Raw genomic sequence first — 26,241 nt, forward strand, 5'->3', positions numbered from 1 at the left:
TGAGGCAGGAGGATCGCTTGAGGCCAGGAATTTGAGACCTGCCTGGGCAACAAAGTGAAGGCCCATCTTTATAAAAACATAAAAATAAAAATAGCCTGGTGCAGTGGCTCGAGCTTGTGATCCCAGCTACTCTGGAGGCTAAGGCAGGAGGATTGCTTTGAGTCCAGGAGGTTGAGGCTACAGTGAACCATGATTGTGCCACTGCATTCCAGCCTGGGAGACAGAGCAAGACTAAGACCTTGTCTCTACAAAATAAAACAAATAAACAAAACCAAATAAACAAAATAAATCTACCAGTTAAATGCAGAAATATATAGCTTCAGATGCGTTGGAGGTAGAAATTGCCCCCCAAGCTAGCTAGAAAGAGATTCCTAACTGTCTTCAACTTGGAATTCCGTGATGAGTTAGTTCCCCGGTTTCCAGGTAAAGTGTATAACTGGGAGTTCTCCTAGTTTTCCTTCATGAAGAATACAGTGTTTATCAAAGAATAAATAATTTTTTAAAAGCTCAAACTTGCAATTTACCAATATGTTATTAAAATTTAGTAGCAACCACGTCACTTCTTTAGAATTTACCCTGATGAAAGATTTTTTTTTTGATAGGAGTATTTAATCACTGTATAAGTCCATTTTCACACTGCTAATAAATACATACTTGAGACTGGGCAATTTACAAATGGAAGAGTTTTATTGGACTTACAGTTCCACGTGGCCGGGGAGGCTTCACAATCAGGGCTGAAGGTGAAAGGCATGTCTCACATGGTGGCAGACTAGAAGAACTTGTGCAGGGAAACTCCACTTTTTAAAACTATCAGATCTCGTGAAACGTATTCACTATTACGAGAACAGCACAGGAAAGACCTGCCCCCATGATTCAATTACCTCCCACCAGGTCCCTCCCACAACATGTGAGAATTCAAGATGAGATTTGGGTAGGGATACAGCCAAACCATATCAATCACTGACTTTGTTTAGAAGTGCCTTTGCTGGAGCTTGGTGAAAATAAGTTGATCCTGTTATTATTTTTAAATTCTCTATGGACATTGTACACCAATTTTGTCTGCACTGGGGCGGACAGATCCCTTTACCCACCCCTCTTGAGATACCACAGGAAAGGAGTTGCAAACAGAGGGAAAGACACAGCTTGAGGAAGAGTGTGTTTTGTACCATGCAGTCACATAACCCATCCCATACACCTCCCCACCCCAACTGCATGAGAGATATTTGCAAATTGTCTTATGTTTGCCCTCTGAATCAGATTTCCTACATGTGCTGAAGTCAATCATTGTTTTTATTTGAGGAAGAGAAGATTCACTGAGGATGCTTGAGTAAATGAACTCTGGCACCCTGTATCTCATTTGGGTGAGGTTTTAGTCCCCTCATCCCTTTAGTGGCTGAATTCCCCACCACCACTGCCTGCTGTTGGATCCAGAGTTTTAGCAACCTGTGGCTCTTATTTCAGTTCTGCCTCTGGTCCATGGGCTGGTTTATCTTTTTTTAAAGTCCAGTTATGGTTTTGTTTTTACTTCTACATTTTATCTGCCATTGTTCAGTTTTTACAGTAAAGATAGGGCCAGCAGAGCTTGGATTTAGAGCCAGTTTCTCTGTTTTCTATTGGTATGTACCTGTGAATGTATATTAATGAAACAAAACATAATGAAAATGAAGGGAGCATTTTATAAATACCCACTGGTTTATTCTTTTTAGCTTTTTACTTAGAAGCATGATTTTTATGTCTGTTAAATCTTAATCCATCTATTTATGTGATATTTCTTTAATGGAGTTTTAATATAAAAATATATATTGTTGCACTTCTTGCTTTGTTTAAAAGATGTTTACATTTTAAAAGTTGGGAAAGCATTCAAAGTATAATTTGCTGAAATATTGTAAGGAGACATATACTTTTCCATTGCTAAAATCTACAGAAATAGAAGTCTACTTCTGTGTTGCCATTTTCCTTAAGTAATCAATTTACTAAGAAAACTCATTTCTCTGTGGTAGTTTTTTACTCACTGATACATAACATAATGCCTTCACGCCTTAATTGGGTTGTTAGGTGGGATTTAAATGATTCACATATGATGCTGAACATGATTCATATTCTGTGCTATATTTTAAGAGAACAGAAAGAATAGAGCAACAACTACAAAAGCAGATGGGACAAATATGTTAGAAGCTGTTTCAGTACCTATAAGTATTGTAGAACCACCTGGCTAAAAAGCAAAAGGATGTTCATCATAATAGTTTTATATAGCATAGTTGTTGAGAACTTCTTTCTGAAAATAATGACCCCAAACAGGCTCAGCTGTTTCTTCCTCTTGTATTTGGCAGTTGGGCACATATCTTACTTTTTTATAGCTGCATTAGTTTTTAAATATGAGTTTAAAAGAAAAAAGGCTAGAGCATAACTTGATTTTCACATCATTTAAAAGCATTATTAGATCTCTCAAAAGACTCTTCTTTCCAATTCTAATTATGCTGGCATGATTATAATACAAGTTTTCAAGGGGCATTAGTACCTGGGATCTATATTGAAGCAATACAATTTATAATTCTATCTATGGAGCCGAAGTATAATATAAATTCAGTAAGATGTTCAAGAGTTATATATTGTTTTTGAATTTACTTATTCAGTGAGATATCAATTATCCATAGTAGATAGAACTGTGGATCCCAACCTTGGCTGCACATGAAAAACACCAGGGGAACTTCTAAGACTCCCAGTGGCCACACCACACCCTAAACCAATTATTTTAGATTTTCCAGGGAAGGGTAAAACCCTGGAAGCAGTATAATTTCCCCAGGTAATTTCAATATGCAGCCCAAATTGAGAATCACTGAATTAGAAAGTACCATAATGGAGAAGTATGTCTAAAATCATTTTCTTCTTCTGATAAAATGCTGTATTGTAAAGTTCAGACTTAGATTTTGTTGACAGAGGAAAGTTGAAAAAGGATTTTTAGGAATATCACATTTATTTCTTCATTTATCCATCCATCTATTTATACATTCAGTAGCACTTATTAATTTCCAATATGTGCCAAATTGGACTGAGTTTATAATCTTAAGTTATGGAAAATATATTTTTGAAGACAAGTTGATCATTTCTTGTGATAATCTAACCTTAAGAGATAAAACAAAGGAACAGTTTTCTAACAATTGGGGTTCAGGCTACAGTGAAAATAATTTTGTCAATTGGAGAGCTTGTTAACACAAGACTGTCTTCTGTTTGAGTAGATACATTAAGGGGAATGTGCTTAATGAAACCCACTTAAGGTGATTCCTGGAATCAACAAAATGCAGAAACTTCATCTTCCCACTGTTATGTTAGGTGAAAATAGTCATCTTATTATTTATAAAAATTTTTGCTTTGAGAATTTTTGTTTTAGAAGATATACCTATGAGCAACAAAGTCTTTAAATCTGCATTCATTACTGCTTCTGAGAGCTGAAACCAAGCCGTGGCACCAAAATGTTAACGAGAGATGAGAGCTATCATTTATGCAGAATTTACCATGGGTACTCTGCTAAGTACTTTTAACATCCATAAAATCTTCGTAACAATCCTTTGAGGAAGATATTAGCATTATCCCCATTTTAAAAACAAGGAAACTGAGTTTATAGAGAGGTTAAGTAAAACATTCAAGGTCACCGTATTAGTCCATTTTCCTGCTGCTGATAAAGACATACCTGAGACTGGGTAATTTATAAAGAAAAAGAGGTTTAATGGCTCACAGTTCCAATTGGCTGGGGATGCCTCACAATCATGGCAGATGGCAAAAGGCACATCTTACACGGCAGCAGACGAGAGAAATGAGAATCGAGTGAAAGCAGTTTCCCTATATATAGAATCATCAGATCTCGTGAGACTTATTCACTACCATGAAAACAGAATGGGGGAAACAGCCCCCATGATTCAATAATCCCCTGCCAGTTCCCTCCCGTAACATGTGGGAATTGTGGGAGCTACAATTCAAGAGGAGATTTGGGTGGCGACACGGCCAAACTGCATCAGTCACTTCATGAGGGCAACTGGGTGTGAACCTCAAAACTAGGGGGTGAACTTCAAAAGCAGTTGGTGCTTAAGTTTAAGAAGCAATTATTAAGTCCCTGTGTTATACTCCCTCTCAGACCTGATGTGATTGATTTTATTTATTATTATTATTGTTGTTTTTTATTGAGACAGAGTCTCACTCTGTCACCCAGGCTGGAGTGCATTGGTGCGATTTCAGCTCACTGCAACCTTCATCTCCTGGGTTCAAGCCATTCTCCTGCCTCAGCCTCCCAAGTAGCTGGGAGTACAAATGCCCGCCACCACACCCAGCTAATTTTTTCTATTTTTAGTAGAGACGGGGTTTTACCGTGTTGGCCAGGCTGGTCTCAAACTCCTGACCTCAAGCTATCCACCTGCCTCTGCCACCCACAGTGCTGGGATTATAGGCGTGAGCCACCGCGCTCAGCCTGATTTTATGAGGGCTTATATAAGTATACACATAATTAGTGTAAATGTTGTGAGTATATATTGTCCATAGTGGAACCTTAGTGAAGAGCATAGAAATAAGGTGTATTAGATTGTTCTCCAAATTTCTCTGAATATGAAAATCCCCTGGGTACCTGTTAACACTGTCAATTATTCCCTAGTCACTGACTCCCTGAATTAGAATCTCCAAGGGAAGAGCCTGGAAAGCTGAATTTTTTCCAACAACAAGCCCTAAGTCATTCCTATTGTAAGGGAAGTTTGGAAACATTGCTCTGAGTTAAGCATTATAATCAATAAGTAATGAAGGCACAAAATCTTTATACCTGAAAAAATGTCTTGATATTTTTTTCAGGTGTAAAGTGCTAGATTATCATGTCTAAAGAAATAAAGATCCATTAAAAGGGAGTTGCTTTGCCAAAGAAGCATTGAAAAAGAGTTTCTGAAGGACAGAGGATGGTAGACCTCAAGGCCCACTCAGCTCTGATGAGGGAAGAAGGTTTCCACAGTCAAGGATATATCTTTTGAAGGTGTATCTTACTATGGAGATGGATGCTTCAGGCTCGAGAAGCCTGATGACATTAAACATTGAAATCCCATAATTATCTCAACTTGCCCTGAGTCTCTCTGCTCAGCAAGTAACCCCCTCTGATTAAAGCATGACTTCCTATATAGTGTGCATGAGGGGAGATAAAATTTGTTGGCTGGGGGATAGGAGTGTTCCGTTAAAGTTCTCATTGTAAATCAGTAATCTGACACTCAGATTTTAGCCATCAGTGTTTTGAACTTTAATGCAAGTCCAGCTATAAGAGCTGTATGCCCTTTGTGCTATTAAGTTATGATTCTGAGGCTGCAGAGATGAAGTCTGGTGAAAGGCTTGCTATTCTGTGTAAGAAAGACCTGCCTGGATAGACCTGCCATTATAACCTCTCTCCTTTGAAGCTTTTTCTCATTTGCCTCTCTGATTTCTATGTCTGTGCCCTGTAGTTCAAGGTGTTTATCTGCTGAAGGGTAGGAGTGGGGGCATGTTGGTGGAGAGGGAGGCAGGAGGAGTTAGGGAATTGGAAAAGTTCCAGAAAGAATGTGGAGGAAAGGCCAAGGTAACATTCAGTTTATGAAAAACAAAATAGGAGTACAGAGCAGGACAGTAACTCTGAAAGCCACGGTATTGTTTTAAGAATGGATTTGCTGAATTTCTTTGACTTTCCTCCCTCCACCCCTTGTAGTAGATTAACAAGTCTAGCCTGGAAAACTAGAGAATGAGTTTAAGATCACAGAGTTCTCTTATAAAGAAAAGACACTCTTTGTCTTAAGATTTGTTGTTCATTTGTAGAAGGAAGATCCGATGTAAAGAAAGCATACCTGCTTTCTATCCTTAGGATTTAAGGGAAAAAGAAAGGAGAGAAGGTAAGAGGAGAGAGGGGTGAACACAGTGCTAATTTTCTACCTCAGGGCTTTGACCTGGAAGCATGTGTATCCATTAAATGAGTTTAGTGTGGAAGGCAAGGTATTTTAAATATTCATTAAATGAGTTTAACATGGAAGGCAAGCTGCTGTAGATCTCTCTTGTACATGCCACATCAAAGTAAACGATCCTGCACAAGATGGTACAGTAAAGGAGACATTGGGTTCCGGATTGGTCACCTTCAGTTGAGTGTGGCATGGTCACTGACTTGTGAACAGTGTTCTGTCATGGATCCCACTCTGGTGAACTGGGTGACCTCTGAGCTAAGTGTGAGCTTATGTGCCTGTGGGAAAAATGGAAGATGTAACAGACACTCGAGGGTGAAAGTGAGTTGGCCCAGAAGCACTACTATATTGTAACTAAGTCAAGAAAGAGACCAGATCACAAGTTATGTCGGCCCCTAATCCTGACGTAGAAAATATTACCCAGGGAAGAGGGGACATTGTCCACCCCAGAGACTATCAAAGGTACAGGACGCTACCCTTGGCAAACTTGACCTTTTTCTGCCACCACTAGGATATGTGAGATCCCTCTTGTGATGTAACTAGGAATTCTCCAGCTACCACCTATTTCTCTGTTCCCCTTTCCCATCCTCCCTACTTTCTCTCTTATTTTTTATTCAACTCATTCATGAGGTTTTCTTTCTGTCATTCCCCAGAAACTTTTTTTGTCAAGGTCATCCCTGAATATGTCAGATCCAACTGTCAATTTTCAGTCTTTATTTTAATCTAACTAGCAGCTGCCTGGGCAAGGTCGGCCACTCTCTCCTTTTTAGAAACAATTTCTTTTCTTGGCTTGCATGTTACACATTATTTCTGGATGCTCCTTCTCTACCTCAAAAATACTGCGCTGCCTTGGGATGCTCTCTTTAGATTGCTTCACTGATCTAGCCAAACTCATCTCCCTGCATAATCTCCTTCAGGCTTGTGGCTTGAATTTTCATCTGTATGCCAGTGCCTTCCACATTATTTTTTTCTCCAGCAGAGATCTTTTCCCAAACCCCAGACACAGAGATCTATAGTTTAGTCAAAATTTCCTCTAGAATGTCTGACATCTCAAACATAATGCATCTTAAACCCAGCTCTTGATTTCATCGCCTTAAACTGTCTTTGTGTCTCCAATTTTCTCATTCTCCAATAAATGACAATTCGATTTATCCAGTTGCTCAGGCTAAAACCCTTGGATTCATTCTTGACTCTCTTTATCTTATGTATTCTTCATTAATCTGGCAGCAATTTCTATCAGCTTTTCCTCAAAAACGTACCCAGAATTTAACCTTTTTTTGTTTGTTTTTGCCATCTCCATAGCTACCAAGTTATTCTGCTGCACTAGTTTTCTAGATTGCCCTGACTTCTGCTTTAGATCCCTACTGCCGGTCCTCCATAGCCGCCAGAGTGGTCCTTTGGGTTTCGCTGGATTCTGTGGTAAACAACAACAAAAAAAGGCAGCAGGACTTTCTTAGGTAATTGTATTTTATTTGTTGGTTCTGCTTGACTCTGCTAGACTTTATTAAATACACAAGCTCTTTCCACGTTATGAACAAGACAGCAACTGGGAACCCTACACTTGTCCTAGACTTGTCTTCTCTCAGTTCAGCAATCCCATGAGAAGGAAATGTCTCTTCCAAAATTTAAATATTAATTCAGGAATGATTGACTAACTTTGCTAGAGTCATGTGTCAGTCTCTAATCAAAGTGGTGAAGAGAATTAAGATGCTCTGGCCATCCAGGGTCATATGCACACCTAATTGCTGGGATGAAGAGGGGCCACCGTGGTCACCAGCTTCATTGAGACAACCTGGAATGGGAACAAGGGAACCACAGAAATAAGAAAAGAGACTAGGGGCCAGGCATGGTGGCTCACACCTGTAATCCCAGCACTTTGGGAGCCAAGGCAGATGGATCATTTGAGGTCAGGAGCTGGATTTGAGGTCAGGAGTTGGAGACCAGCCTGGCTAACATGGTAAAACCCCATCTCTCCTAAAAATATAAAAATTAGATGAGCATGGTGGTCCGTGTTTGTAATCCCAGCTACTTAGGAGGCTGAAGCATGAGAATCACTTGAGCCTGGGAGGCGGAGGTTGCAGTGAGCTGAGATTACGCCATTGCACTCCAGCCTGGGCAACAGAGTGAGACCCTGTCTCAAAAAAAACAAAAAGAAAGAAAGAAAAGAAAAAGATTGGGATAGAATTTAGGGCAGATAAAAAATATAGCTTAATACCATAATTTAATATATCATCTTTTTTGTTATAAATCAATTATTTAATCCCTTTGATTCTTGTTCCCATCTAGGGGCAATAATACTGCACAGGGTTGCTATGAGGTTCAGATGATTTTAAACCTGTAAAGTTTTTTCATAAAAAGTGAAATTTTATACTTATGTAATTGTTAGCTATTATTAAATCTAGATTAGTTCATCAGTGGCTGGCAAAATGTGAACAGATACAGAAGCTGACCTTCTGTGATTTGTAACAATAGCATAGATGTCGACAAGAGTCAATCACACAGGCTTTTACCACTTCTACTCAATGTAGTACTGGAAATTCTAGCTGGAACAATTAGGCAAGGGGAAGAAAAGGCATGCAAATTAGAAAAGAAGAAGTAAAATTATCTCTGCTTGCAGATGATATTATATGTAGAAAACCTTAAGTTTTCACATAAAAAAATCCTGTTAGAACTAATAAGTGAGTTCAGCAAAGTAGCAGGATGGAAAGTAAACACAAAAATAAGTTAGATTTCAATACATTAGTAATGAACAATTTGGAAAAGAAATTAAGAAAACAATTTTAGGCCTGGCACATTGGTTCATGTCTATAATCCCAGCACTTTGGGTGGCCAAGGCAGGAGGAACACTTGAGATCAGGAGTTCGAGACCACCCTGGCCAACATGGCGAAATCCTGTCTCTATTAAAGATACAAAAATTAGCTGGGCATGGTGGCAGGCACCTGTAATCCCAATTACAGGAGAATTGCTTGAACCCGGGAGGCGGAGGTTGCATTGAGCTGAGATTGTATCATTGCACTCCAGCCTGGACGACAAGAGAGAAACTCCATCTCAAAAAAAAAAAAAAAAGAAAGAAAGAAAAAGGAAAGAAAACAATTCTGTTTACAGTAACACCTACTATGATCTGAACGTTCATGTCTGTCCAAAATTCATGTGTTGAAACTTACCGATCAGTGCAGTGGAGCTGAGAGGTGGGACATCTGGAAGGTGATTAAGTCATAAGGGCAAAGCCCTCATAAATGGGATTAATGTCTTTGTAAAAGAGGCCTAGGGGAGCTTATTTGTCTTCTCTGTCATGTGAGGACTAGCAAGAAAGTGTCATCTATGAAGTGTAGGCTGCCAACAGATACCTGTGAATCTGCCGGCACCTTGATCTTTGACTTCTCAGCTTCTAGAACTGTGAGCAATACATTTCTATTGTTTATAAATTATTTAGTCTAAAATATTTTGTTAGGGAAGCCAAAATGGACTAAGATAGCATCAAAAAGAATAAAATACTTAGAAACCAACTTAACCAAGAAGGAGAAAGACTTGTGCAATGAAAACTATAAAACAGTGCTGAAAAAGTAAAGATACAGGTAATTGGAAGCACATCTCATGTTCATAGACTGGAAAACTTACTATTGTTAAGATGTCAACACTACCCAAATCTATCTATAGGTTCAACGCAATTCCTATCAAAATCCCAATGACATTTTTTGCAGAAACAAAAAACGCCAACGTAAAATTCATATAGAATCTCAAGAGTTCCCAAATAGCCAAAACAGCCTTGAAAAAGAGAAACCAAACTGGAGGACGCACACTTCCTGGTTTCAAAACTTACTACAAAGCAACAGTAATCAAACAATGTGAACTGGCATACAGACAGGTATATAGACCAATGGAACAGAATAGGGAACCTAGAAGTAAACCCTCACATATATGATTAAATGATTTTTGACTAGGGTGCCAAGTCCATTCAGTGGGGAAAGATAGTCTTTTCAACAAATGGTGCTGGAAAAACTAGATATCCATATGCGAATGAAAGAAGTTGGACCCTTACCTAACATCGAATACAAAATTAGTTCAAAATTAATCAGGAACCTAAATGTCAGTCCTAAAACTATAAAGTCCTTAGGAAAAAAAACGTTGAGTAAAAGCTTCATAGCATTGAATTTGGCAATGACATTAAAGGCATAGGAAACAAAAGGAAAAACAGACAAATTTGAACTTCATGGAAATTTTAAAAAATCATGCATCAAAAGGCACTATCAACAGAGTAAAAAGGCAACTGACACAATAGTGAAAATATTTGTAAATAATATATTTTATAAGGAATTAGTATCCAGACGGTATAGAGAACTTCTACAGCTCAACAAAGACAAACAACCCAATTCAAAAATGAGCAAAAGACTTGAATAAACATTTCTCCAAAGAAGATATTAAAATAGCTAATAAAAACATGAAAAGGACCAGGTGCGGTGGCTCACGCCTGTAATCCTAGCACTTTGGGAGAGCGAGGCAGGCGGATCACGAGGTCAGGAGATCGAGACCATCCTGGCTAACATGATGAAACCCCGTCTCTACTAAAAATACAAAAAATTAGCTGGGCTGGGCGTGGTGGCGGGCGCCTCTAGTCCCAGCTATTCGGGAGGCTGAGGCAGGAGAATGGCGTGAACCCAGGAGGCGGAGCTTGTGGTGGGCAGAGACCGTGCCACTGCACTCCAGCCTGGGTGACAGAGCAAGACTCTGTCTCAAGGAAAAAAAAAAGAAAAAAACATGAAAAGATGCTCAACATCAGTAATCATTAAGGAAATGCAAATCAAAGTTGCAATGAGATACCACCTTACGCCCATTAGGATGGCTACTACCAAAAAAACAGAACATAATAATTGTAATAATTGTTGGTAAAGATGTGGAGTAAATAGAACCCTAGTGCAGGGTTGATGGGAATGAAAAATGGTACTGTTGTGTGTGGAAACAGTATTGTAAACTAAAAATAGAATTATATGATAATTCATATGATTCAACAATTCCATTTCTGAGTATATACTACAAAGAATTGAAAGAAGGGTCTTGAAGAGATATTTGTACATCCATGTTCATTATCAACAATAGCCAAGAGGTAGAATCAACTCAGGTATTCCTTGACCAATGAAGAGATAAGCAAAATGTAGTATATACACACAATGAAATACTATTTAGCCTTAAAGAGGAAGGAAATTCTGACATATACCACAGCGTGGATTAACTTTGACGATATTTATTATGCTTAGTGAAATAAGCCAGCCACAGAAAGACAAATACTGTATGATTCCACTTATATTAAGTAGCTAGAGTAGTCAAAATCATAAAGAAAGAAAGAGTAATGGTGATTGTCAAGTTGGAGAGGGGAGAAAGGAGATTATTGCTGAATGAGTAGAATGAGTATAGTTTCAGTTTTACAGGATGAAAATAGTTCTAGAGACAGATGGTGATGGTTGTACAACATTATAAATGTATTTAATACCACTTAATTGTACACTTAAAAATGATTAAGATCATAAATCTTATGTGTATTTTACCACAATGAAATAATTAGCAGAAAGTCAACCAAAGAGTTAGTGCCGTAAACAGAGAGTAATAAAAATTATCTCGAAGATTGGGGTGGATAGGATTATTAATTACACACTTAAACAAACACTGACTAGAATCTTTTGGAAAGGGTTCTTTGAGGGAAAAATATTATCAAAGAAAAAAATGGAAGTTAAGGCTGCATAGATTTGAGTCTACCTATGAGTTTTAGCTATCTATTGCTGCATAATACTATTGCCACAGACTTGGTGGCTTAATACAACACGTGTTTATTATCTACCATTTCTATGGGTCAGGAGTCTGGGTGCATCTTAGCAGAGTTCTCTGTAAGGCTGTAATTAAGGTATTGTCTAGGGCTGAGTTCTTATCTGCATGCCAGACTGGGGAAGAACCTGTTGCCAAGCTCAGATGATTGTTGGCAGCATTTACTTGCTGGTTGTGAGACTAAGGGTCTCAGTTTCTTGCTGGCTCTCAGCTGGAAGCCATCTTTAGTTTCTTGCCACTTGTTGGCCAGAGGCTGCCTGCCATTCCTTGCCAAGGAGGCCTTTCAACATGGCCTCTTACTTCATTAAAGCCAGGAAGGGAGAGAGGCTATTAGCAAGACAGATGGTACAATCGTTTGTGACATAATCACTTTTGTTATATTCTGTTGGTCTGAAGCAAGTCACAGGTTCTCTCACACTCAAGGAGAGAGAATTTTTCACTAAAGAACATCTGTACCAGGAGATAGGAATAATTGGGGGCCACTGTAGAGTGTCCATTACACTTTAACCACCTATTTCCTCTCCTTAGTACATTCGCAAAAGAATAATTGAAAAAAAAAACCCTCAATTTTCTCAAATCTCTGTGCTCAATAAATGATATGCTTTACATATGTAAGTTATGTTACAGATTCAGTGTTCATGGAGGGATCTCAAAATGCTAGATGGGTCACACTGGTAAAGTAAGGATGTAAGCTGTCTTTTTAATAAAGATAAATTATTTAATAAGATAATTTATAGTTTAATTTCATTATCAAGGAACAGTTTTAGGAAGACCTTTATAATAGAGGAGTACTTTTGAAGCTCTACCTTGGAAGAGATCAGATATATTCCTTTTTCTTTTTTTTCACATACATACTTTTATAATCTTCATTTAGATTTAGTTCTGCAGACAAATAGATGTTTAATGCTCAAAACTAGTCTTTATGTCAATGTTACTCCCATCATTTTGTTGTCTGAAAATTGTTTTTTGGTAGGTTCCTCAGGAAAGGGCTTTGAATTTTCCTGAATTCTCATGTCTTCAAAATAATCTGCTTAAAACCTTTATAATTCAGTTTCATTTTAATTAGATACAAAGTCTTTTGTTTATGTTTTCTCTCCTGATATAAATCATTACTGTCAAATAATATTATGATTACTTAATTTTCTTTCTCTAAAAAGGGTCTTGGTTCTTTTTTCTGACTATCCAAAGGGTTTTTCCTTTACATTTCAATAATTTTACAAGAATATTCATCTCAGTGAAGTCCACCCAGATACACAATATATCATTTTAATATTTAGCTTTGATGTTTATTTTTTAAGGTAAGTTTTTTTTCAGTCATAATTTTTAACATGTGCTCTCTCCTCCACTGACTGGTTTTCAAAAAGAAAAGGAACTTCTATTACATAATGTTTGATCTTCCTTGTGTATCTTTTAAATCTATTATTGTCTGTCAAATCCTATCAGATAAGTTTTTGAATTAATAACTTTATTTTTTATTTTTATGGGTTCATAGATGTACATACTTATGGGTACATTAGATATTTTGGTACAGGCATACAATGTGTAGTAATCACATCAGGGTAAATGGGGTATCCATCACCTCAGACATTTATCCTTTCTTTGTGTTACACACAAATCCTATTATACTCTTTTACTTCTTTTAAAATGTCTGATAAATTATTATTGGTTGTAGTCACCCTGTTTTGCTATCAAATACTAGATCTTACTCATTCTATCTAACTCTATTTTTTTACCAATTAACCATCCCCATTTCCCCCCTGCTCCCCCTCCCCCACTATTCCCAGCTGCTGGTAACCATCCTTCTGTTCTCTATCTTCATGAGTTCAATTGTTTTAATTTTTAGCTCCCACAAATAAGAGAAAACATGCAAAATTTATCTTTCTGTGCCTGGTTTATTTTACTTAATGATCTTTAGTTCCATCCTTGCAAGTGACAGGATCTCATTCTTTTTTATGGCTGAATAGTACTCCACTGTGTATAAGTACAACATTGTCTTGATCCATTCATCTGCTGATTGACACTTAGGTTGCTTCTAAATCTTGGCTATTGTGAAAAGTGCTGCAGTAAACATGGGAGTGTACATGTTTCTTCAGTAGACTGATCTCCTTTCTTTTGGGTATATACCTAGCAGTGAGATTGCTGGATCATATCATACCTCTAGTTTTTGTGTTTAAGAAAGTTCTAAACTGTTCTCCATAGTGGTTGTACTAGTTTACATTCCCACCAACATTGTATGAGTGTTCTCTTTTCTCCACATCCTTGCCAGCATTTGTTATTATCTATCTTTTGAATAAAAGCCATTTTAAGTGGGGTGATATGGTGTCTCACTGTAGTTTTGATGCACATTTCTCTGATGATCAATGATGTTCAGCACTTTTTCATATACCTGTTTACCATTTGTATGTCTTCTTTTAAGAATTCTGTATTCAGACATTTAGTTGTTCAAATAGACCTTTTTTTAATCAGATTAGTAGATTTTTTCTTATTGAGTTGTTTGAGCCCCTTTTGTATTCTGGCTATTAATCCCTTGTCAGATGTGTAGTTTGCACATATTTTCTCCTTTCCTGTGGGTTGTCTCTTCACTTTTGTTAATTGTTTCCTTTACTGTGCAGAAGCTTTTTAACTTGATGAGATTCCATTTGTCCATTTTTGCTTTTGTTGCCTGGGCTTGTGGGGTATTACACAAGAAATCTTGGCCCTCTCCAATGTCCTGAAGAGTTTTCCAATGTGTTATTTTAATAGTTTCATAATTTGAGGACTTAGATTTAAGTCTTTCATCCATTTGATTTGATTTTTGTCTATGTTAAGAGATAGAGGTCTAGTTTCATTTTCTGCATGTGGATATTCAGTTTTCTTAGCACCATTTATCAAAGAGATAGTTCTTTCTTCAATGTATGTTCTTTGTACCTTTGTTGAAAGTGAGTTCACTGTAGATGTATGAATTTATTTCTGAGTCCTTTTTTATTGTGTTCCATTGATCTATGTCTGTTTTTATGCCAGTACTATGCTGTTTTGGTTACTATATCTCTGTAGTATAATTTGAAGTCAGGTAATGTGATTCCTTCTGTTTTGTTCTTTTTGTTCAGAATAGCTTTGGCTCTTCTGGGTCTTTTGTGGGTCCACAGAAATTTAAGGATTGCTTTTTCTATTTCTGTGAAGGATGTCATTGGTATTTTGATAGGGATTGCATTGAATATGTAGATTGCTTTGGATAGTATGAACATTTTAACCATATTGATTCTTCCAGTCCACAAATATGGAATATCTTTCCAATTTTTTGTGCCCTCTTCAATTTCCTTCATCAGTGTTTTATAGTTTTCAGTGTAGAGATATTTCACTTCTTTAGTTAAAGTTAATTCCTAGGTATTTTATTTTATTTGTAGCTATTGTAAGTAGAATTATTTTCTTGATTTCCTTTTCGTATTGTTTGCTATTGGCATATGGAAATGCTACTGATTTTTGTACGTTGATTGTGTACCCTGCTACTTTACTGAATTGTTTATCAGTTCTAACAGTTTTTTTTATGGCATCTTTAGTTTTTTCCAAATATAAGATAAATCATCTGCAAACAAGAATAATTTGACTTCTTTCTGACTTGGATGACTTTTATTTCTTTGCCTTGTCTGATTGCTCTAGTTAGGACTTCCAGTACTGTGTTGAATAACAATGGTGACAGTGGGAATCCTTGTTTGTTCCAGAGCTTAGAGGAAAGGTTTTCAGTTTTTCTCTGTTCAGTATGATACTAGCTGTGAGTCTGTCCTATATGGCTTTTATTGTGTTGCGGTGTATTCCTTCTATATCCAGTTTTTGAGGGTTTTTTTTTTTTTATTGTGAAGGGATGCTGAAGTTTACCAGATGCTTTGCAGCATCAGTAGAAATGATCATATGGTTTTTGTCCTTCATTCTGTTGATATGATGCATCATATTGATTGATTTGTGTATGTTAAACCGTCCTTGCATCCCTGAGATAAATTCCACTTGGGTGCAATGAATGATCTTTTTAATGTGTTGTTGAATTTGGTTTTGTTAAAGCAAACTAAATGTGTCCTGAGAAGGACTCCATACTTTTATATTTGAGTCCTTGTGGATAAACTGCAACCTAACTTAATAGGTAGACAAGACTGAAAACCTAACTTAGGAGTATGCTCTTGTAACAATCACTGAGTCTTGGCCAGTCCCAGCAGCCATACTTCAACCACTCATACACTGCTGAGTGTTCAAACTGTGTTCAAATAAGGCAAACATGGAGCTGTAACTAATCCACCTGTTTCTGTACCTCACTTCCAGTTTCCGTGTGTCACTACTTTTTTTGCCTATACATTTTTTCTGACCATGAGGCACCCCTGGAGTCTCTCTAAATCTGCTGTGATTCTGGGGGCTGCCCGATTTGCGAATCATTCATTGCTTAATTAAACTCCTTTATATTTAATTTGGCTGAAGTTTTTCTTTTAGCAGTTTGCCAGGATTTTGTTGAGGATGTTTGCATCATTTTTAATTAGGGATATTGACCTGTAGTTTTCTTTTTTTAAATGTATCTTAGATAAATTTTTAAAACAGATTAGTGTGAAAAGAAAATCTCCTAGCTTAGTTAATGTGTCCTTATGCATTTCACCAAAGAATATGATGGAAAGTTTCAGGATTTTTCTGGAGTTATATCTGGTTTGCCTTTAGTAGAACTTTCCATTTATTTCATTCTTAAATGATATATGCATTGGTTGGAGCATCTTGCCTACAATTTTTTAGCTCAAAATATTTAATGAATATCTTCTTTAATGACTGGACTCCTTTAAATAAAAGAAAGTAAAACTTCTCTGGTAATACTAAATATTTCTTTTGGACTGATTAGTGAAGCTTTTGTCTTTGAGAAGAATTCGGTTCGCAATTCTATTGAGTTGCTAAGAGCATTAACTTAAGTGAAGGGTTTTCCTCTTCCACTAGAAACTTTCAGTGGATCCCATGAAATAAGAACTAAAAATCTGTTCTGAGGTGTTGAAAGAGCCATCTTGGCCATAACCTATTTAGGGCATAGACCATTTCACATTGTGGGCTTCCTTACACTGGGAATTATAGCTCCCATTTGAATGCAATAATAAAGCATAAAAATGAAAATAGATATAAACTGAGGAAAGAAATCAAATAAACAGAATAGCAAAATTGTCTGCTATATTTAAAACAACAACAAAATCTCAGTAAGTACAAACCACAACTCTTTCGAGTTAAAATAAATGGAAATTATTAGTAAATCTTTACATATCTAATGACATTGTTGGTTTTCTCTGTGAGATAGTTCAGTGGAGGGGGGCGGGGGCAGGAGGTCGGAAGGTGAAAGAAGAGGATCGTTCCTAAGGATTTCTAAGGGAAGAGGATAGTCAGGGACAGAGTCTTCTTGTTTGTGCTAGAAACAGTACTGTAGATAGCTACAGTAGACAAGGGAGCAGTTTTCAGGGCCCACAGGACCAGTGATTCTCTTGCCAAGTCAGCACAGACATACATACAGCTCATCACTAAATTATGAATGGATTTTAAATATGTAAGTTGACATAGTCAAGTCTTTTTGTGAGGGAGGGGTCTATGTCAGAATACAGTCTGTGGCATCAAATTCATTCTTTGGCTCTATGATTCTGGGCCAGATAGTTGCCTTTTTCCAACCTTCAGTAACCAACTGAAAGTTTGTTGTGAGAATAAGAAATGTGGCAAACTTGACCTGTATCTCACAGATAAAAAATTATGAATAAGTGGTAGGTCCTGCTATTTTAATTGTAACTTTTTCTTTTTTTTTTTTTGAAGAGACAGGACTCACTCTGTTGTGCAGGCTGGAGTGCACTGGTGCAATCATGGCATACTGCAGCCTCAACCTTATGGGCTCAACCAATCCTCCCACCTCAGTCTCCCAAGAAGCTAGGACTACAGATGCACACCACTGTACCCAGCTAATTTTAAAACTTTATGTAGTGTCAGGGTCTTGCTATGTACTCAGGCTGGTCTTAAACACCTGGCCTCAAGGGATTCTCCTGCCTCGGCCTTCCAAAGTGCTAGGATTACAGGCGTGAGACACCACATGCGGCCAACCTAACTACAACTGCTTTCTTACCTAGCTTTTCCACTTGTGCAATGAGAGTGATTAAGTATAACTCTATCTTAGTGAAAGTATTTGATTTAAATAGCATTTTTATTTTCAATATCCTTGGGCAAGCCAGGTGTGGTGGCTCATGCCTGTAATCCCAGCACTTTGGGAGGCTGAGGTGGGCAGATCATGAGGTCAGGAGTTCAAGACCAGCCTGGCCGATATGGTGAAACCACATCTCTACTAAAAATACAAAAATTAGCCGGGCGTGGTGGCTCATGCCTGTAGTTCCAGCTACTCAGGAGGCTGAGACAGGAGAATCACTTGAACCCAGGAGGCGGAGGTTGCAGTGAGCCAAGGTCATGCTATTGCACTCCAGCCTAGGTGTCATAGCGAGACTCTTTCTCAAAAAATAAAAAATAAAAAATAAAAGAAAATCCTTAGGCAAATGCCATAATAGGCAATAGTGTTCCCAAAATAATTGTATGTCCAATGCTTGGCATTTTAATGAAATGCACTTTATGCAGCATCAACATTTTAACTTAAAATGTTGGTCATCTGCAAATTTTCCCCCAGCAATTAACTTTAAACTTTAAAACTAAAACAAACATGATTACAAAAAAGTTAAAGCAAAAATCCTACAAGCATTTCTAAGTTGAAATAGACCTCTTTGGTTCTTCAAAAATTTATTGAGCAGCAACAATATGTTGATATTTTGCTGGATATGGGAGGTACAATGATGAAGAAAAATAGGTCACTGCGCTTAAGGAACTTAGAATCAGGGAAGAAAGAGATGTACAGAGATGATTTATAATGTGATATGAAAATACTTCTGCAGAGGCATGCACAAAAATGCTTTTGTATCAAAGGATAGAACAATTAACTCTGCCTGAGGCTCTCTTGGAAGTCTTCCTTAAAGATAAGGCCTAAGAGAAGTGTAATGAAGATGAAAAGGAGATTCTGGATAAAAGCTGAGTAGGGAGGGAGAAAAGGTCTTCCAAGAGAAAAGAGCAGTGTGAGCAAAGTTGCACAGAACTGAGAGAGGCTCTGACATAAATAGGAAATAGCGAGAAATTTATTACAGTAAGAGCATAAACTACGTGGGGAAGAGAGATTGAAGTGTTGGAACCAGATTATTAAATACTTTGAAGATCAGTTAAGGGGTTTGTATTTTATCCTGCAGATTATGGAAAACCAATCTGGATTTACAAGCAAGGGAGTGATAAGATTAACCTTGAAACAAATGATGCCAAAGGAAATAGTATTCATTTCCTTGTAGCTTGTTGTCTTCTTATGTTGAAAAGCTTAGGTTAATGAAACAAGCAGACTTCTGGGGTCAGGTGAAGGTAAGAGGATGGAAGCCTAGTTCGTCATTTCCATCATCTTTACCTAGGTCAGCATTTGCTGTTTGTCTAGAAGTCTATCAATAAGGAAGAGAGCATACTGTGCAGAAGGCTGTCTGGATCATTTTTCTGTTTTTTGAGACAGGGTCTCACTCTGTCATCCAGGCTGGAGTGCAATGGCGCGATCAAGCCTCACTGCAGTCTTAATGTCCTGGGCTTAGGTGATCTTCCCATTGCAACCTCTTAAGAAGCTGGGACTACAGACGTGCACCACAATTCCCAGCTAATTTTTTGTTTTTTTGTTTTGTTTTGTTTTGTTTTGAAGAGTCAGGGTTTTGCCATGTTGCCCAGGCTGGTGTGAAACTCGTGGACTAAAGTGATCCACCTACCTCAGCCTTTCGAAGTGTTGGGATTACAGGTATGAGTCACTCTACCTGGCTTATCATTTTTCCATTCTTGTGATTTTTGTACCCACTGTATAAATATTATGAAAATTAGGCTTTATGCATGACGTAAAAATTGCCACTCTCCTCAGAGGTAATTCAGGTAATTCACATTAAAAAAGTAGATTCTGGGCCAGAATAGCCAACCAGGTAGGGTGGCTCCTACCTGTAACCCTAGCACTTTGGGAGACCATGGATGGAGGATTGCTTGAACTCAGGAGTTCAAGACCAGCCTGGGCAACATAGCGAGACCTCATCTCTACTAAAAATAAAAAATAATTAGCCAGCCTTGGAGGTGCACACCTGTAGTCCCAGCTACTCAGGGGGATGAGGTGGGAGGATCACTCGAGCCTGGGAGATCGAGGCTGCAGTGAGCTGTGATCTCTCCACTGCGCTCCAGCCTGGGTAACAGAGCAAGACCTTGTCTAAAAAAAAAAAAAAAAAGAAAAGAAAAGAAAAACAACAACAACAACAAGAACAACAAAACAAAAACAAAAAAGCAAGCAGATTCTGTAGGTATTATCCAGAGTGGAAGTTCCGGGAACTGGGAATTCTCTAAACATTTCCTCTACTGCAGAGAAACCCAAAGGGATATGGGTTCAAATATTTGTTCATATATGTTCCTTAATTACATATAAAAATGTGCCATGATACTCTTAAATAGTATATACTAACAGAAAAAAAGAGGAAGAAAAATAAATTGCAAAAATGTACAAAAACAAAACATAGCATTCTAATTCTAAAGAAGATACCCAAATCCTTCCATCGCAGTAGATTCATTGTAATATATGTAATATGGGACTATGTATCATCTTTCTCTTTTCTTCTCTCAGAATAAACTACCTCATGGGAAACCTCACTGTATTTCAGAAATTTAAACAAAATCAGGTTGCTTGGTTTTCATATCAACCATGCCAGCCTCTCTTGTTTCTCCTTCATTTATTTACTCATTTAACCAACAAATATTTACTGAGTGCCACGAATATTTATTGTGTATATAGGTACCAGTTGGAGAGCCAGGAAGATCCAAATAGATCTCTGTCCTCATGGAGTTTCAAGCTTAGTGAGAGAGAGAAATACTAATCACTCAAATAATGGTGCTACTATCATGGTCCAGAGCCCAGCTGGGGCTTCCCTGCCCATGGAGAGGTAGATGAGATTGGCTGGAGTCCCTGATCCATGTCCTATGGTCAGAAGCTCTGCTCCATACATGTCCTGGCATCTCCCTGTCTCATGGTCTGACAGCTTCTGGGATGAAGCTGTCACTGTACTGCACCTCTTTCAAAAAAGGAATTAACATATCTTCATTCCAGTCTCCACAAGACACTCAGTCACACAGAGCATTTGTAAGTGTGTCTGACTTCAATGAAGATTCAGTGGTAACAGAGACCATCCACAGCATGGCTGCACAGTGAGTGAATATGCAAAAAGTATTTGAATACTCATAGTTTTAAACGTCCATTCAACCACTTCTCTTTCTCACTGGGCTTCCATCTGTTTCAGTACTTAGCCTTCTGCCATCTCACTGGTTCCACCTTTCTCCATGTCCCTTCTGTCCTTTTCTTTTGCTTCCTTTCCTACCATTGCTCAGAAACAAGCAGACAACCAGCCAACCACAACAAAGACAATGAATAACAAACAAATTCCTTTTATTCTTTCATGGAGCTCGGCTATCTATTTTGTCACTTGGGACCCTAGAGACACCCACGCTCTCAGAGTTATTATACCTTCTACTCCAAAAGGCGTGTCTACATATTATATTCAGCAAAGACATTTTCCATCCTGAAATTGTTACCATCTGTTAATGTACACATATATATATATACATATATATATAGTTGGTTAGTTAGTCTGGATATATTACAAATGATGATGCATGCTCTGACAGAAAAGTAGGAGGTTGGGAGGAACAACAAAGTATATAGTATTAGAACAGTGGACCAGATTTAAAATGAGAAAGCCGGGCAGTCTGGCTTCTCTAAGAAAGTATGACATTTCTGAAGCCTGTTAGCCAGGTAAAAAGTGTGGGGGGAAGAGCATTCCCAGCAGGAGAACAGCATGTGCAAAGGTCTGGAGATGGGGAAGACTGTGGAGCACTGGAAAAAGTGGGAAGGGGCCAGCATGGCTAGATCCCAAAGGGCCAAAGAGAAAGATGGAGATGAGGGTGGAGAGGCCAACAGGAGCCAGATCAAGTGAAACTTTGCAGGCCACATGACTCCCATTTTTAGGTTCCTGTCTCTTCCCTAACAAATGAAATGACAGCATGAATGAGTTTTTCTAAACTTTGAGTTTATTGCTTTTCGAAACAGTCATGCCAAAGCTGACAAACTTGTATAGATACACACACACACACACACACACACACACACACACACACACACACACACACACACGGTACATAAAGCACCTTTCCCCAGGGCCATGTCATTTGCCATTATTAAGAAGTCTATCCTATAGCCATATACACGATTCTGGGTCACCCAGACAATTAGCTAAATAAAAATTATCTTCATATTCATTTTCCCTCCACAGGAATATTTCCTGAAGAGAAACCCCAAATATGAGGGTTTCTGAAAGAGCTTTAAAAAATGTTGCCTGCCAGCAGCACATGGATTCTCTTTTCAGGGTTTGTATCTACCCAGCTGACACACCCATTCCCCCCTCCCTTCCCCCCAGAGCAAGTGACTTCTTGTTCCATCCTGCAGCTTACTATTGGCAAGGCATGGCAGGAGTGAATCTAGGTTCCGTTTACCACCAGGGTAAATTGCCCTCTCTATTGCATCCTTATGGAAAGGCACTTTTTCGGGTTCAGCATGTCCCCATGCATTCACAGGTACCGAAAGTGACATACACATACGTTGTAAACATTGTGCCCACTGCTCTGCAAATGTTCATTTGGCCCTTAGCAGTTCACACATCACAGCAGATTCATGTATTCATGATAATGTTCATTCTGTTGTTTTCTGGAAATAAATTATTATGTTGTTTGCTTGCCCAGTGGCACCTGCCACAAACCATCTGACTTTTCTTCTCCACTCTTATTTTTCAACTACTAAAATCCATGCCTTTTAAGCTGTATTTTTATTGAAAGTAATAAATTAAGATATTCATCTTGAGGTGGCTTCACCTTTGCATAAGAATCACCAGCATATACATTAGCATGCTCACAGTGTTGAGTATACAGGAATTCATTTCAGTAGCAACAACACTCACTGACCTTAGAAGGAAAAATTTCCTTTTATAATTACTTGTTAGTCTAACACAGTTGTAACTTTCCATACAGTATAATACTTTAAAATGAAGATATCTTGCAGAAGTGTATCTTCTGTGGCTTTTCTTCAAAATGAAGCCATTGGTCATATGCTGAGATTGAGTTTGCTGGAAGTGTTAAGACTCCATCTGGTCATCTTGTGAGTCAACACTTATAGTGGAACCTTGGCTGCTGGTATCAGCAGTTTCATAGGACTTCTGGTCTTTGGCAAAGTTGATGAAAACCTGATTTTTCAGGGAAAATAAAGCCATTAGTGCCTGGTAAGCCAAAGGAAGAAATAAAGTTAATTCATTCTCTCTCTCTCCCCTTCCTCTCTCCTAGTGCAAGCGTGTATATATGTGTAGGCAGGCCCCTGTAAAATCCAAATCCTAGTTTTATACATGCTTGCACTAGGAGTCCTTTCAGAAAATCAAATTTAACTGGGGCTTGAAAACAGCACCTGTATCTATGACCATATTTATGACTATGATTTTATTTATAATCATGTCAATCTTAAGCCATAGTTGACTACCTGTAGCCACATTTCTGCATTCATATGACCTGCATCAATATCTCTATCAGGTATATACAAGGAGCCCAGCCCTGTGCCCTTATTGAATGATTGTGTAGAAATGTTGGGACAAATTTCACTAGTTTCAAGAGTTAATGCATTAAGATAAAATTTGTATAGAAAGCCCACGTTAACACTGTGTTCAGTAAGCCAATTACTTAACAGGCAGATCTTTTCACTTTGTTTAAAGTCATTAAATCTATTAGTCATAGTTTCATCCAAAAACGATCGAGAGTCTATATTTTGCCATGGTGTTGGTAGTTGGTCATAAGTCGAAGACTAAGTCTTCATTTTCAGGAAAGTCATGATTGTCTAAAGCCCCCATTAAAATGCCTAAAGCCCCACAAGAAGAGTTGTCCATCAAATGCAGCACCATATACTGACCCCTAAAGGCCTTACTTTCAGACCTAGTCCAATGACAGATATAATCAAACTTTCTATATGTAATGTTGGTTGAGCTGTGCAAAATTAAGACAGTACAGAAGTGATAAAGGATGACCTAATAAGTCTGTAGTTATTAAATGCAAATGTAATTAAGACAGATGATGTAAGTGAACGGAAAGGATTCTGCATTTACCACTTTAATTGCCTGAATTTAAAAGATCTAGAGGTCTGGCACCAAATTCTAATTACCCTGTCCAACCCTAATCCAGGAAGCCAATCAATAGAAATGTTCTTTAAGAAACCTACCATGGAAGAAGGAAGGAAAGTGTTAACAGCTGTTTGTTATGTGTGTGAAAATAGTGGGGTTTTTTTCTTTATGTATACATATAACTTTATGGGTACAGATGTCTTATCAAATGGAAAAGTTAATGTCTTTCACATCTTTTTTTTTAATATCCCCAAATTAAGTGAGAAATTGATTAGGCTCTTTGCTAAGTTTTTCAGGTGCAAGACTAGATATTAATTCAATTAAAAACAAATTGAATGTCATTAAAAAGAAATAACTACAATGAATAATAATATTAATATGTGACGTTGTGCATGGATCATGGTATATATCTTACCTCTTCCAGAGTGGTCTGACTCACTAAGAAATTTGTAATATTTAAAGCAGTCTTGTTGGTTTCCAGCAGATCAAAAATGTTTGCGACTCCTCCTGCTGTGACTGGTACATGATACTCTAGCATGCTGAGGTGCTGATCCTGTGGGAACCAAAGGAAAAAAATTTATTTTGCAATGTCTGGTAATATTGACATGACTAGACATAACTTTACCAAGAGTTCAGGAAAATACTGAAGTTCATTCCACTGAAAATGATGCTACAGTATAAATAACGAGTATATTTTGAAACTAACAGCTTGCAAAGATGAGATGAAAGTTTTGTGAATGTCAAAGAGAAAACAAATTTAAAAGTTCATGAAAACTCCAAAGCATTCTATATTCATGTGAAGTTATACAGTCATTATAATCTTGCCTGGAAAAGAACTTGTGGAATGGTATTTCACCGTGACATTATGGTCAGCTCACATAAGCTTTCTCAGTGCTCAATCTTAAGAAATTTCATTTTTGTGTTAGAATTGTTCTAAAACACTAAAAATTAGCAGTTCCATTTATATTGGCTAAAGACAGTAGACTTCAAAAGCATCGAAGCTCCTTCAAATGACACCTCATCCTTTTCCCAGCTCACCCTAAAATTCTTTACAATTTCTTTATTTCGGTCACCAGTATCACCATCTACTAAGTTTAATCCATTCTTGTTGCCTTGGAGTATCTTTAACAATTTGCTTTCCTGGATATTTAATCAGTTACCAGATCTTATTTATTTTTCCTTTAAAATACCTCTCAAACTTAACCTTTCCTCTCTATTTGCACCACCAATATGATTAACTTGATGCTTATTACTCCACATCTTATTTGCTGCAACAGCCTCTTCAGAACCCCAGAAACTCTGTACACTTAACTTTCTTGCACAAAGCAGCTGGGATAATCTTTGCTGATACTAGTTTGATCAGGATATTTTCTTATTCCAGAATCTACCCCCGTGACCCCAGTGCATCAGATCATGACCATGTATTTCAGACCCTTCTCCTCCCGCTTTGTGCATTGCTTAGCATCTCCCATCGACATGTAGTTGCATTATATCTGTTACTGCAGTTGGGCCACCTTGCCTACTTTTGCTCTCAGATTGTTGTTTTGGCTATTTTCCTTCTAGACATCTAGAAACCACCACAAATTTGTAAAGAATGGTCTGCTAGGGAGAAATCAGACTTTTTATTATCACTGCATTTGCCTTGTATAGCCCTGGTCCCATGAGGAACAGACCAGGGAGAATGTAATTTCATCACTGAGTGAAACAACACAGATTTCAACCCAGAAATCCACTAAAAGAGAAAGCATTACTACCAACACAATTTGTGCAAGAAAGATGTCCTTTTACTTTTAAATTTGATTTAAATTTAGATGATAGAAAATGAGCTTTGATAAGAATCCTGAAAGCTAGGCCGAGTGTGGTGGCTCACAGCTGTAATCCCAGTGCTTTGGGAGACCAAGGCAGAAAGATTGCTTCAGGCCAGGAGTTCAAGACCAGCTTGGGCAACGTAGTGAGATTCTGTCTCTACAAAGAATCCAAAACTTAGCAGGGCATGGTGGCACATGCCTATATGCTTAGCTACTTGAGAGGCAGAGGCAGAAGGATTCCTGGAACCCAGGAGTTCAAGGCTGCTGCCACTGCTCTCCAGCCTGGGCAACATAGCAAGACCCTGTGTCTTAAAAAAAATTTTTTTTAAGAATTAAGAAAGCTATTCTTTCCTAGAGAAATACAGAAGTTAGCCAAACTTGGGGAGGCTGAGGCAAAGGTATTTTATGAA

At 37.9% G+C, this 26,241-nt stretch overlaps 1 protein-coding gene and 1 long non-coding RNA gene across 5 annotated transcripts in view; one reads left to right on the forward strand and one right to left on the reverse strand.

Moving 5' to 3' along the window:
• LOC112132325 (uncharacterized) overlaps positions 1–26,241 on the forward strand; it is a 229,652-nt gene that overhangs the window by 96,943 nt on the left and 106,468 nt on the right. The gene's annotated exons all lie outside the window — the stretch shown is intronic.
• ABCA12 (ATP binding cassette subfamily A member 12) overlaps positions 22,649–26,241 on the reverse strand; it is a 204,750-nt gene continuing 201,157 nt past the window's right edge. Inside the window, exons 52-53 of the mRNA XM_024243578.2 lie at positions 24,439–24,576; positions 22,649–23,105 (exon numbers count right to left, since the gene is read on the reverse strand). Of these exons, the coding sequence (XP_024099346.2) occupies positions 22,998–23,105; positions 24,439–24,576 (246 nt within the window). The 3' untranslated portion in view covers positions 22,649–22,997. The remainder of the gene's footprint in view (positions 23,106–24,438; positions 24,577–26,241) is intronic.

The sequence above is a fragment of the Pongo abelii genome, chromosome 11 (genome assembly GCF_028885655.2).
Source record: "Pongo abelii isolate AG06213 chromosome 11, NHGRI_mPonAbe1-v2.0_pri, whole genome shotgun sequence".
In the NCBI taxonomy this organism is placed as follows: domain Eukaryota; kingdom Metazoa; phylum Chordata; class Mammalia; order Primates; family Hominidae; genus Pongo; species Pongo abelii.